General features: G+C 37.4%; 2 protein-coding genes across 2 annotated transcripts in view; both read left to right on the forward strand.

Annotated features, from left to right (window-relative positions):
- ANKRD44 (ankyrin repeat domain 44) overlaps window positions 1-10,075 on the forward strand; it is a 73,085-nt gene extending 63,010 nt beyond the window's left edge. Inside the window, exons 22-27 of the mRNA XM_010007366.1 lie at window positions 1,349-1,432; window positions 2,721-2,866; window positions 3,712-3,794; window positions 4,973-5,055; window positions 5,927-6,018; window positions 9,636-10,075. Coding sequence (XP_010005668.1) covers window positions 1,349-1,432; window positions 2,721-2,866; window positions 3,712-3,794; window positions 4,973-5,055; window positions 5,927-6,018; window positions 9,636-9,694 — 547 coding nt within the window. The 3' untranslated portion in view covers window positions 9,695-10,075. The remainder of the gene's footprint in view (window positions 1-1,348; window positions 1,433-2,720; window positions 2,867-3,711; window positions 3,795-4,972; window positions 5,056-5,926; window positions 6,019-9,635) is intronic.
- A 1,353-nt stretch (window positions 10,076-11,428) lies between these two features.
- The window catches only part of PGAP1 (post-GPI attachment to proteins 1), a 36,330-nt gene continuing 34,272 nt past the window's right edge, over window positions 11,429-13,486 (forward strand). Inside the window, exon 1 of the mRNA XM_010007395.1 lies at window positions 11,429-11,527. Coding sequence (XP_010005697.1) covers window positions 11,429-11,527 — 99 coding nt within the window. The remainder of the gene's footprint in view (window positions 11,528-13,486) is intronic.

The following is a 13,486-nucleotide window of genomic DNA, read 5'->3' on the forward strand; positions in this document are numbered from 1 at the left end:
CCCTCTGAGATAATCTCTGCCTTGAAGGATTGGTGCTTCTTAGCCAGGTCCTGGCCAAAGGGACTGATGAGCCGTAGAAGCATCGTCTGTATCCAGAGCTCACGTTTTACTTACGAGCAACAAAAAGGTGGTGGCCATTATGAGCCACATATACATATACATCTTCCTCCATGCATGTATTTTATTCATGTTCCTTATTCAAATAAAGCAGTACATTTTCATATGGGAAAGATTCTAATAGAGCAAAATCATAACTTTTTGTAACATAATTGCAAATGCATTTTTAAAACATGTAAGACTGCTTGTGTTTGTGGGACCTGACATGCTTATTGAAACATGTAACCCATCAGAAGAGTAAGGAATTAAGCACTGAAAAAAGAAATACAAACCTCCCTAATTTCTGCTAACAATTAGAATGACTGTATTCTATTCTATGTTCTATTAGGAGAATTAATGTCTTCCAGAAGTAATGACAAGAATTACAGTTGTGTAGGCTTCCCTTTTACATTCCACATAATTGGAAAGAAGAAAAGTAATTTGTCATGTATCAAACTTGGAAATTATAAAACCCCCAATGTATTAGAGAAATACAAGCATATAGAAAGCACTGGTTTTACTCTGCTTAAAATAAAATAATCTGTGGCTGAATCATGGTATTTTAAATCTGAATTTCTAATCACGCCTTTGAATGTTTCTTCAATATTTGTATTCTTTTAAACTAGTATGTAGTTCTCAAAAATATGTGCAACTTAAAAATTTATGCAAATTTATAATGAAAACAGCAGCTAATCCAGTGTGGCTGTGTGTTAGCTATATTATATGTCCAATACTGTTACTAAACATTGTTAATTTTCATAATGACATGAGACAAATTAACAGTAGCCAGAAGGAGTATTAATTGAGTTTGTCCATCAAGGAGAAGTATTAAATGTGTGAGCTGGAAGGGGTGTGAGCTTCAATACTTAGAACATTCAAATAAAGCTTTCTATATGTAGGTATCTATGACTGAGTGCTTTCCAGACCCAGGTTTGTTTGACATTTAGATTAAAGGATTTAAAAGTATTAAGGTCTTAATCCTGGGTTTGCACTGTATTTCTAATTACCTTTGTGCACAGTGAATTGCAGGATCAGTTTTGCTTTAGAAACTGAAATTCATAGCAGCAGATCCAATGTGGTTACACGAAGATATGATGAATAATCAAAAATGTGACTGAAATTATTACAGCAAATGTATGTTAAGATAACTTACAATAACCAGTAAGAGATATTACTGGGAAGTAAACAAATAGTGGAAAGTGAGAAAAGATGTAGACTTACTACCCTTTTGAAAATGTCTTTTCTTTGGCAGAATCAATGATCATGAAAACTGTGCATCCCTGCTCCTTGGAGCCATCGATGCCAGCATTGTCAATTGCAAAGATGACAAAGGAAGGTAATAGTTCCTTAAATAAATTACATTTCATCTTCATTAATACATCTACTACTTCTTATAAAAGTCTTTCTGAACCTCTGGAACTAATCCTCATCTGAGATGGTTAAATTAAGACTTGTCAAGCTGACTGTTTCAGACAGCATTTTACAGTGCTAGAGTTTAACGGTGACTTACTTGAAGGAAGAATACTATGAAGTATTTGATTTCATAGTACATAGGAAAAGAAATACAAAAGAAATAATACTTTGTTTCTGTAGAGCAGTTATAACTATAGGCTGTTTCCTTGAACCAGTTTTCTTTGTTAAGTATCTTTGCTAAGTGAAGTGATACTATGTAGATGTAGAATAGTATTTTATTAAAAGCTTTAATGTTATGTCAGCATCCTCAGGGCACACAACCCAAAACGTCTGTGCAGCAAAAGAATACTGATACAGCAAGAGATGTGCATTCAGCCATATCCTTGTCATGTTGATCATCTCACTGTGCGTGTCTGTATTGATAAATATTTAACTAATATTGCTGAAACACCAAAAATGGAATACTTGTTGTTTCTATTAATTAAAACAAATTCAAGACCTTCAGTAATGGTGATTAGAATGGTTATAAGGGTAAGACCACCTCACCCCTACTGATAAGCAAAGTCTGAAGTAACACTTCAAGCTGGCTTGTGTACGAACTCTCTTTCAGCTCTGTTAGTCACACTACAGAATGTCATGGGGAGAGAGTGAATGAATTCTAGTGTCTCAATCTTGTGGAAACTGATAACATTGAAAGTGGATAAAATTCCTTCTGCCTTTTAGTAACACTGTTACTGCAGCTTGTTGCTGCAGTATTTTTTACTATAACTTCAAATACTTTGGTGTTTTAAAATAATGGATCTGTTATTTTCTGGTAGTTCTTCCTGTCTTTGGCTTGTTAAAAAAAAAACACAAACAAAAAAACCCAAACCCACAGCAGATTTATAAGAATGACGGATTGTACTGCTTTTCACATGGCACAGTAGGCTCCATTAAAATAAATATGCTGCTAATATGAGATTTCTCCACACTATCACATCCACTATGTTTCCCTTTCTTTAAAGTTTATATTGCACCAGGACAGAGACTGTAAATATTACTTAACATATTACTTAACTGATTTCGGATGCTGCTACTAAAACATTCCCCTGGTGATAACTCAAAGCTTACTAGGAAAAAAATAAATAAATAAGAATGCCTTGCTTGTTCAAGTTCTCGGATAGGTAAACAGGAATGTTGTCATTCTTGGTCTGGTGCTGCTGTCCCCCCAGGACACCCCTCCACGCTGCAGCCTTCGCGGATCACGTGGAGTGTCTCCAGCTGCTCCTCGGCCACCGCGCGCACGTCAACGCTGCGGATCATGCAGGGAAAACCCCTCTCATGATGGCAGCTCAAAACGGACACGCAGCTGCCGTGGGTGAGTACAGCCTCTCCTCATCTTGAAGGGGGAGTGCTACTGCAGTTACTATCCCAAATAGGTAGTATTTTTTTTTTTTTTTCTTCTCCTATGAAAACTAAGGAAGAAAAATAAATGGTGTGGATTTGTTTACATCTCTAAAAAAAACAGCTTTTCTTCTCAGTTCTTGTTTCTCAGCAGTCTTGGTGAACATTTGCAGTAGCAAACTTGAGGAAATTTCCTCCTTTTAAAGAGCATGCGTGGTGTAGTAATTCTGTTATCTTGTTCACTTCCTTGATTTTATGGGGCAGGAAAGCTGCATGTGTGAAAGGGAGTGTGCAACCTTTATTATGGGAAGTTAAAATGGCAGCTTCCAGCAGCTGCTTTTCCAGGCGAGACTATAGACTAGACACATACAGATTAGGGCTATATTGGCTTAACCGAATTCCCTTTTCCTTAGTTTCAACAGCACAGACATTACCCTAAATTCTTTTTACCCTAAATTCTTTATATCCACTTAGTCCTCTCAAAGCAGGATCCACACTTGTTATCAGGAGAAGGTGATTCAGGCAGAACTTGCTGATCTGCAAATGGGGAAGTTTATAAATAAGTTAAGATCAATATGTGTTGTTGGTTTGTGGCACAGTGAGTGAGCTATTAACTCTGCCTCTCTTTGCTGATTAACTGCACAAGATTAGTCCGTTCTCATTCATTATTTTCACTTCATGCTCAGAAGGCTTACATTGCATAAAGGCTTAATGGATTAGCATGTGTGCACATGCGTATTAAAACAGTAAAATTTTTCCTGCTTCTACATGTTCATCTTCCCATTGAGTTTGTTCATTGATTTCTTCTCTATACCCCAGACTTTTTGGTGAACATTGCCAAGGCTGACCTGACATTAAAGGATAAGGAGTTGAACACGTCTTTGCACTTGGCTAGCAGTAAAGTAAGTTGAAGACCTCTGCATGCTTTGATTCTCTTCCCATTCTGTATATGTGTATATATGTTTATGCTTCTAATTTGTTTTCTGCAATGGATTATATATGATGGTCAAGCCTGTGGTGAGGAAGGGAGCATTGTTCTGAGCTTTTTTCCAAATCTATTTCAAAGTTTTGTAAATGGATAAATATTGATGTCTCTTGTGACAGCTGAAATATAAGGAGACACCAAGAGAAGTAATGGAAAACCCTTTAAGATTTTACCACCTGATCTAATTGTAAAACAGTTCAACTTTGGTTCAGTGGCAAATAAAATTAGAAAAGTGTTTCTTCTTTTTTCTTATCCTACTTCTGTGGAAGGAACCCAAGCTTTTCCCTTAACAGAGCAGCAATAAAACCAGAGGTATTGATTAGATTGGTGGTGGTGTCTCTTCCCACCCATTCTTCTGCTTAATTCCAGTTGCTTCTACTGCTTCCTGTTGCTGCAAGAAAAAAAGTGCATGAGATTCCCTCTCCTGGGCCTTTTTTCTTGCTCCTGTTTACAGACTGGATTCCACCATGATAGTATTACCTCAGTTTCTGCAGACACACAAGCCTCCTTGAATTCTCAGGGTCCTTCAAGCAGCTGTTCACCTGCCAGGGGTGTAGGCTGGGTATGTGTGACTTACTGTGCTGAAACAGGATCAGAAGTAAGGCCCAGATCTGCCTTGTGCCTAAAGGTTCATTGTTAGAGCTCTCCCACTGAAGGGATTCTGCAGGAGCTTATTAACAACACAGAAGGACATTTCAAGTCTCAGAAAGTACAGTATTAGTTTTTGAGATTAAACCATCTCTTTCTGTGTTACTATTTAGTTCTAAGAAATAACCATTGAATGTTCTCTCAAGAGAAACAGCGGTCTTCTCTGAAAGCTGGAAGGTGAATTAATACATAAAGAATGGAGGGCTGAAAGACAGTTGAATGGCTACATTTCCAAATGTGCTAAAGCATCCTAGGAGTGGCAGTTTGTAGATGATATTTTAAGGCTCCTACAGTTCACCTACTACATGTCCTTACACACCGAGTAGCATGTTTTGTGTTTCAAAATGAGTTACTATATGTCTCTTTTATATGTAACATTTATTTTGCCTCAATTTCAAACTCCTCAGCAAATTAACAGTTTCTTGTTTCTTTTTCCCCCAACTACAGGGTCATGAAAAATGTGCCTTGCTAATACTTGACAAGATACAAGAACAGAGCCTTATCAATGCAAAAAATAATGCATTGCAGACGTGAGTATAGCCTGAGCCTCTCAATCAGAATATTCCAATTTAGCATTTCAAATTCATGTCTCATATTTTTCATAGAGCAAAAAAGTTAATTTCTTTTTTTTTTGAGTGCTTGCCCTTGAAAAGACCAGGTTTATACTGCATTTACACTTTTAATTTTGATTCTTTTGATGAAAATTCTGTTCATGGTTTGGAAAAATTATATGAGGTAATTTGTTTGAGGACTCTATCAGAATACCTGTTAATCATGTGGCTGTAAAGGTATATATCTGGCATTTCCTAGCTTTTTGAGCTTCACCTTGAAATATAAATAATTTATTTAGAGTTAAGGTGGTACATTTAATGTTCAGGGTTTTTTTAGGGAATATTTAGTGTGCAATTCCTGTCCATACCACACAACATTAGCAGAGCTAGAACCATTGATATTCTTATTCCAGCTGCAACTATTTGACTGGTATGGGGGAATCCCACAGGAGAAAATTCAATCACGAGCTCAGGTGGCAGACCACTTAGTGGGATGGAACAATGGCATTTCTTCAGTCCTAGATTCATTTTCCTTTTAAATGTCAATTGTGTGCTGGAAATGTGGAAAAATGAGAGCTTTTTTAAAGAAGGCATTTAGACTGGAAAGTATTAAGTAATCTTTATGTATCTAAAGATAAATAGATTTGACTTGCATGTATGTTTTATAGGTGTGGAACACGAGGATTATTTTACAGGCTGTAATATAATTTACTGTCCACAATACAATTGTAATGATCCAAAGAAGGGAAACAAACTCTTTCTGATGCTGGGTATGCTTTAAGCATTACCTAACTTTTTCTATAAAGTCTATTTTAAACTGAACTTGAATTTAGTTTTTATGTTTTTATAGACCTCTCCACATTGCTGCACGAAACGGCTTAAAGATGGTAGTTGAAGAGTTGCTAGCCAAAGGGGCCTGTGTCCTAGCAGTAGATGAAAATGGTAAGTAAATAATACACTTTGACAATCTTAGGTAGGACTTAACAGGAAATTTTACAACAAATTTATTAAGCAATAGACTTAAAAGCTGATGATAGACATCATGGATGCTTTTATCTTTCCAAGCACAGACAGTGAGCTGTGTGAGTACCTATTAAAAAAACACAACAAACTGAACCTATTTTTTTTTTCTTTAATATAAAAACATATTCTAAACATCACAGCAGTCCCTTTTACTGTTCATGTTGCATGTACTGTCAACAGCTAGTCTTTTTTAATGCTTGAGTGCAGTGGTAACTTGAATTTCCTAAACATGCAAGTGGCACCGGATAAATCTGACGCCTTGCAGAAGAATTAAGGATTATGCATTCAATCAGCGCATGCTTTAATGGGTAGGAAGAAAACCATCAACATATGTTTGATTGTGTCCTAGTTCATTCTGAGATCAAAGCTGCTGCTTTCCAATTGTCTGACCTAATCCAAGATGCAAGTAAATTACTGTTGGCTCATAAAAGACATGATTAATTAATAAATCTGATTATTTTGTTTCAGATCTCTTTGAAGTCCTTCCCTAAATATTATAAAACACACAGAGGGCTGAGCTTCTGTAATTAATACTTTTTAAAAATGTCTTCCATTCTTACAACACTGACTTCATGGTATTAATGTAACAATTCAGTGCCTCCATCTTCCCATATCTGTAAATTAATAATAATAGTCACCCATCATTGCAAGACATTTGAGATCAATGGAGGAAAAGAACTGAGTGGTGAGTGTTTGCTATTAACCAAATGCTGCTAGATGAACTCGCATGGATGAGATCCACTGAAGTCATCTGGCCCTAACCTCATTTTAGAGATAGGGAACAGAAAAATGAACCAGACTGGCTTCTAATCACAGTTTTTATCATTAAAATTATGCATACAGGTCCAGTTAACTTAATCCTATGTAACAAATTAAAAATAAGTTTAAATTTTACACACATTTGTTTTTTTCTAGGAGCAACTGCATATGCAGTTGAGGTACAATCTTAGTATAAGTACAGCCCTAAAGGTGTTCATGCTTGGAACTCAGTGGGAGAAGAAACTCCACTTAGGGTTTGCATTCACTGCAGTCAGTGCTTAAACATGGGTAGTTTGCTGCAAAACATACTCCCATTTGTCTATCAAACTCGCCTGTACTGCAGGTGGTTTTAGCTCACTTGAGGCAGTAGGACATCAGTAGTGGTCATTGCCTCACACTGCTGTTGCTGCAGCACTTTAGATTGTTATCTCCAAAGGATTTGTTTCCTCTCATATAAAGGAGGATTTGTTGGAAAGTGCTGGAGGACTCACAGCAGCCTGCAAAACGTGTAGACAGCAAGTGTAATCAGCACACTGGTTTCCAAGGGCTGAATACGTCAAGAGCTGCCTTAAGGGCAGTGCTTGGGCAGGAGCCACCTTACACTGCAGTGAAGACAAGCTTTTAATAGCTCCCCAGTTCTTCCTTTTACTGACATCTGCAGAATATTAACTGCATATTTAAAGTGTATGCCATGCTTTCTAAGTACAGTCGTTATTCTTCTAACATTATGTAAATTTGGGTAACTAAACATCCACATAGTCATACCTGCTATACATGTACTACATGCTCCAGTCTAATTCTTTTCTCCCATAATTTAATTCCTAAATAAACTGCTTCCTGAGTTGAGTAGATACTCAACTGATCAATTTTTTTAATTGTTCGCTTATTACCTCAAAATGTTTTTATACTAATATATTTATTGTTCTAATGAAAGTCATTGTTCTCAGAATGACACTTGTTCATACACACAGAAACTGAATCCAGTTTCTGTCCCTGTTGCTGTACCCCCTGTGTTTGTACCCATTGTACCCTCTGTGCTGTAGAACTGTGTTTAGCAAGTGCTTTAATTCATACCGTGAAGTCTGTTTGCTGCCTGATTGTAAAAAAAAAAAGTACTGCTTGTTGTGGTCACAGCGGTCTCAGTGCTCCATCAAGTGTGTATTTTCCCAGCATGTCTGATTTAAAATAAGTAACAAATCCCTGTTGCCTGGCATGGCTGTGACTGAACATGCATCTCCTGCTTACAAGGTCACCTAGAGATGTGCCAGAGGAAGGCCCAGGGCCACCCTGGGTGCCCTCCGTACTAACCTTTGCCTTGTCTGCCTTTGTGCCCAGGTCACACGCCAGCCCTGGCTTGCGCCCCTAACAAAGACGTGGCTGACTGCCTGGCACTCATTTTGGCTACCATGATGCCTTTTTCTCCTTCCAGTTCAATGACGACTTTCAACTTCGTTTGCTTTAAAAAAGACAATTTGGGCAGGACACATCTCTGCGATGGCTCCAGCGCGGGGAGCGGCGCTGACTTGTACAATAAGCCCTTGAGTAATAACATAGGAGCAGAGGATGGGGACAATGACAATGATTCGGATTCTGAAACATTTTGACTTTTTGGTATTCAAAAACTTCCTTAGTTGTTATTTTAATTTCAGCTTTATTTTTGTCTTTTTAAACAGCTTAAATCCCACCGCTATATTCTTAACTATTATTCTTGACAAGTAGGTATTGAAAGATTTCTAGTTTTGATGGGAACCAAGCCTTTAAATAACAAAGTCAGTGGGATTTACTGAAACATAGTCCCATTAATGTTCTGCAGCTTTTCAACTTCCTGATGTTTTCTTTAGGCCCTAAGTGCCCCTGTGGAAAGTCTCTACCTCTTATTTTAAGTAGAAAAAGAAAATGCCTTTTTTTCTTTTTGACAGCACAAATAAACAGGGAACTGTTTGTAAAAAGTTCTTACATGTTTCAGCTGTACCTTTAGTACACAATCCATTGTAGCCTTCATAGATTTAACCATTTACCCCTTTCCTCTGTCTGTTCCCTGCCTCCAGGGGCTCTGATAATTAGATAATTTTTAATTTTATTTTATTTTAATACAAACCAAAGGTAAAGTTGTAAATCTGAAAACTGCCTGTATTACTTTTCTACAGGAAACTAAACCTTTTACATTCTGCATGTATTAAGCACTTAAATGTACCGAAGGCACTTTTTACAGTTCTTAGTTGCAGCACACAATTAGAAAAATATAGTTATAAAGTCTTAAGGCCAAATTCTACTTGCCTCACTATATTTTCTCACAGACATGAGTGGAACCACTAGTGTAAAATGAAAATCATTTGGCCCTTATTTTTTTTCAATTCAGCACAAATATGTATGGTTTATTTGCACTACAGAATTAGGGTCATTAGATGTTTCTGTCACCTGAGCCATTAACCATGAATCTAGTATCAGAAAAGAAAAAAAATCAGGTGTAGACAAAGACATATGTAAAAGTTCATAGTTACTTGGCAACTGAAATGGATTTTTTTCCTTTTCTATGCTTAAATAACTTATTTTTACTGTAAACATTATCAAATATTAAAATACTTTTGCCAGTGTTTGGATTAAGAGAGCAGAGGTGAAGCAATGAAAGCAAAACACCAAAAGTTGAAATACCAAACACCAGAAAACCTGGCGCTGTGCTGTGCGGGGGATTGGAGATACATGCTAAAAAAAGCCTCTTGTCACCAGCTTTTAAAGCAATGTCAACTTTGTGAATATGTTTACTCCTTCTGCCAAAGTTTCTAGGTCAAATGGACCACGACCCTCCTCCACAACAGATGTACAAAAGGAAGAATGAGATTTTGTAAACAAAAAGAAACAAAAAAGCCTAAACAAAAAGCTATCATGAACTAACCAGCTATACCAAGAGGACCAAAATTCTTCAGTAATTAAATGGAAGACTTTGCTACTTTTATTTTTTTCTTCAAATGTGAGTGACATAATGAAGTAGTCTTTTTCTAAACCATAAAAAAATAAACTTCTGAGGTAATGAGTAGTCTTGAGTGAATTTTACATTTTATGACACAGGTTTCAAGTTGATGTTTGTAACTGATGATGTGTTGACCACAGGTTTGTTGTGTTTTTTTTCAGTCTAAATAATATGTTCATATACTTTTAATGTAAATGTATTTATATTTATTTGAAATGAAACAAATGCCCAGGAAAAATAACTATGGCTTGTTCTCCTAGTTAGCGTTTGTGCGTGCTATTTGGAGTGATGCGAAATGAAATGTGAATCCAGGCAAGGCTGATGGCCTGAGCAGAAAAAGGAAGGTCTGATGCACTTCAGGAGAGTGCCCATCTTCTTGGGTGGAATGCAAAGATAAAGTCCACAGGCTATATTGCTAAAAATCAGAGCGCAGAACACCTTCCTTCACTTTTAAGAGCAGAAGAAAGTGATCCAACCCCTTGCTAGACAAGTGAGAGAACACTGTACAGCAAGAGTAAAGAGAGGAAAAGGTAATGAGGAAAGGTTGAGGGAGCTGGGTCTCTTGAGCTTGGAGGAGACTGCGGGGCGACCTCATCAATGTTTACAAATACGTTAAGGGTGAGTGTCAGGAGGACAGAGCCAGGCTTTTTTCAGTGGTGTCCAGTGATAGGACAAGGGGCAGTGGGTGCAAACTGGAACACAGGAGGTTCCATGTAAACATCAGGAAAAACTTCTTTACTGTGAGAGTGACAGAGCCCTGGAACAGGCTGCCCAGAGAGGCTGTGGAGTCTCCTTCGCTGGAGACATTCAAAACCCACCAGGTCGCGTTCCTGTGTGATGTGCTCTGAGTGATCCTGCTCTGGCAGGGGGGTTGGACTAGATGATCTTCAGAGGTTCCTTCCAACCCCTAAGATTCTGTGATTCTCTAATGCAGGATGGAGTCAAGGTGTGAGTGTCCCCATCAGCCATGCTCAGGCTGTTTGCAGGCCTACATCTGTGTTGGGAGGAGATTGTGAGCTTCCTCAGTGTCCCTTGCAGCAGGGTAAATGAAAAGTTTTGGTTTAGTTGCAGTTTTTAGCCATGTTTCACTAAATGTTAAAAATCTATTGGCAGATTCCAGTTCTTTAATTAGGAAAGATATTTATATATCAAGTTTATTTTTGCCTTGCTAAAATTAAATATTGTTACTCTGAACATTGGGCAAAACTAAATGTTTTTTCAACCATTAACAGATTTCCAAAGTTTACAATAAAAAATTACATCTTATCTTTTAAGAGTTGCAGAACAGCAATTACCACCTTACTTTAAGCACTGAAAATAAGAGGAGAGATCAATTGTTTAGGTTTTCAGTAGTGTGTGTTCAGAAATGAATAGAAATTCCAAATTTTGCTTTTTAATGTGGAGTTATGGCATTGAAAAAAAAACAAATGGGAAATGGGAGTCTCCTGTCTAACAGCAGGATCATCCTTTTAATCTTAGTTTAACCAGAAATGTAGGTAGGCTCATTGACAGGATTACTTATAAAGTCTCACCCTGGACAGAAAGTTACTCTGTCCTACATGGAGTTGCTTTATTAGAAAATCAGTCCTCTTTACAAAGAGGATGTTGCATTATTTTGAGCAGCCGTTTACAAAATGTCAGTATTTTTACTTGCTACCATTCAGAGTTACTGAAAATATTTCTGTATATCCACAGTACCTCGTAGCTCTGGTAATTGCATAGTGCAACTTCTGCCTCTTATTGATGTGTACAACATTATAGAACCACAGGAGATCACTGATTTGCTTTGATGCTTCTAGGATCGAGATCTAAACTTTACAGATTAAACTTTTCCGGGAACTAACAAGTATGCAGTATTCCAGAAATCATACAAACACAATTTGTTGGCATCTTCAGGGCACTGGGAACCTCATCTTTCTAGTACGGTGTATTTAGGAGGAAAACTGTTAGGAACAAGACACTTGGAAGCACTCAGTATTGGCCTATCCCACATCCCACGCGAGTTCCCTTTTTTTTGTATGCTAGTACATTAATCTGTAATATAATTTATCAGATGTAGAAATAAATTTGTAACGTGGGGCAGGTTTTTAAGCATGGAAATAATTTTACTCTTGTAAATAATGACCTTGCCTTTCTGTGGACTTGTTACAAGAGCAGAGTTAGCCGTACCTGATTGTTGCACTTAACCCTGGATCCTGCAATGTACAGTAAGCAGACGATTCTGTGCCTGCACCAAGCGAAGGGGATGTGGGGAGGGTCTGCCCAGGAGTATTAGCAGGATCGTTTCCTCCTGTATTTTAACCACAGCTGCAGGTGGAATCCATAGCAGGATGGGGTCCTAGGTCTCTCTCCTAAATACTGAGTTACAACCTCTGGACTGCCTGAAATTGCTGTGAAATAGCTCAGGGGATTTCCGTTCATCGCTACTAAAAGGGCACCATAATGTGTTTGGTACTTTTATGCAGGAAACAACTGCCAGATTGTTGAATTAGAACAAACACATGAAATGAATTGTTTATCCATTGTACTGTTGAGAAACTTGGTTATGTATCTTGAGGATGATTTAAAACAAAAAAATTGTGATTTTTATTCTTAGTCATGTAAAAAATATTAGAGTGCCTTTTTATATTTGTGTATTACGGAAATGTTTTGTGAAACTTGTCTTTTTTTTTCATTTGAGTGTTATAAAAGCAATATATTACCAGGAAATTTTCATTTCAGACCTTCTTTGAATGTATAAAGTGTTTCTTCTTTTCATATGTTCTACCTGCATTGAAATGAAAATTAATATGCTAAATTTCTACAGGAATAACGTATAATTTTTGCAGTGCTGAAAATGCTTTCTTACTACACAAAAAGTAACTCTTAGGTCAGTGTTATAGAGGAGGGCGTTTTAAACTAGTGACAATCTTGAGCGTGTGTAAAAATTGTAATTTTATGCGTTTCTTATGCAGTGATCTACATATTAAAGCCAATATCTTATGTTTTGTAGGTTTTGTCTTATATTTTATGCTTTAGCATGTGCAATATATCTTTTCAAACCATCGTGATACAGATCTGGTGCCAGTGTTATATTTTGCATAACATTTGTAATAAACAATATAAAATATTGTTTGATGGTTTCAGTGGGGTTTTGTCCGTGTTGTTTGCTTCTGTAAACTGAAGTTTAAGGACTTGGGTAAATGTCACATACAGAAGGAGGGAAAACGCTGTGATGAATGGCTTGGAATTCAGCCCGAGTCTCTCTAAAGCACAGCTGAGTAACTTTTCTAACTACTGAATGCTGTGTTCATGTGAACAACCCCAACTGTACACGCCTTCAATGCATTCAGATGGTTATTTTTACAAATAGAAGTGGTACAAATACTGTTGGAAAGCTGTTATTTTTGTTTCTTTCAAAGGAGGAGGGGGAAAGCCTGAAGTATTGATCAGTGAAGACGAAAATGCAAATCAAATAGGCGTTTCTATGCAGTACCCTTTCTCTTTGTAACCCGACGTTCGCAGCGCTTCCTCTGTAGCTGGGGTGAAGTCACACTTTCGTGTCAGAAATTACGTATTTTTTGGTGAGTTTTCACCGGTGAGGAGCGCCTAATGAGTGAGTTAGTACAAGTGCGTCATTAACGCACCCCCACCCAGAGCAGCCGCCGCCGGCACCAGCGC

The sequence above is a fragment of the Chaetura pelagica genome, unplaced genomic scaffold (assembly GCF_000747805.2).
Source record: "Chaetura pelagica isolate M959 unplaced genomic scaffold, ChaPel_1.0 scaffold21, whole genome shotgun sequence".
Classification (NCBI taxonomy): Eukaryota; Metazoa; Chordata; class Aves; order Apodiformes; family Apodidae; genus Chaetura; species Chaetura pelagica.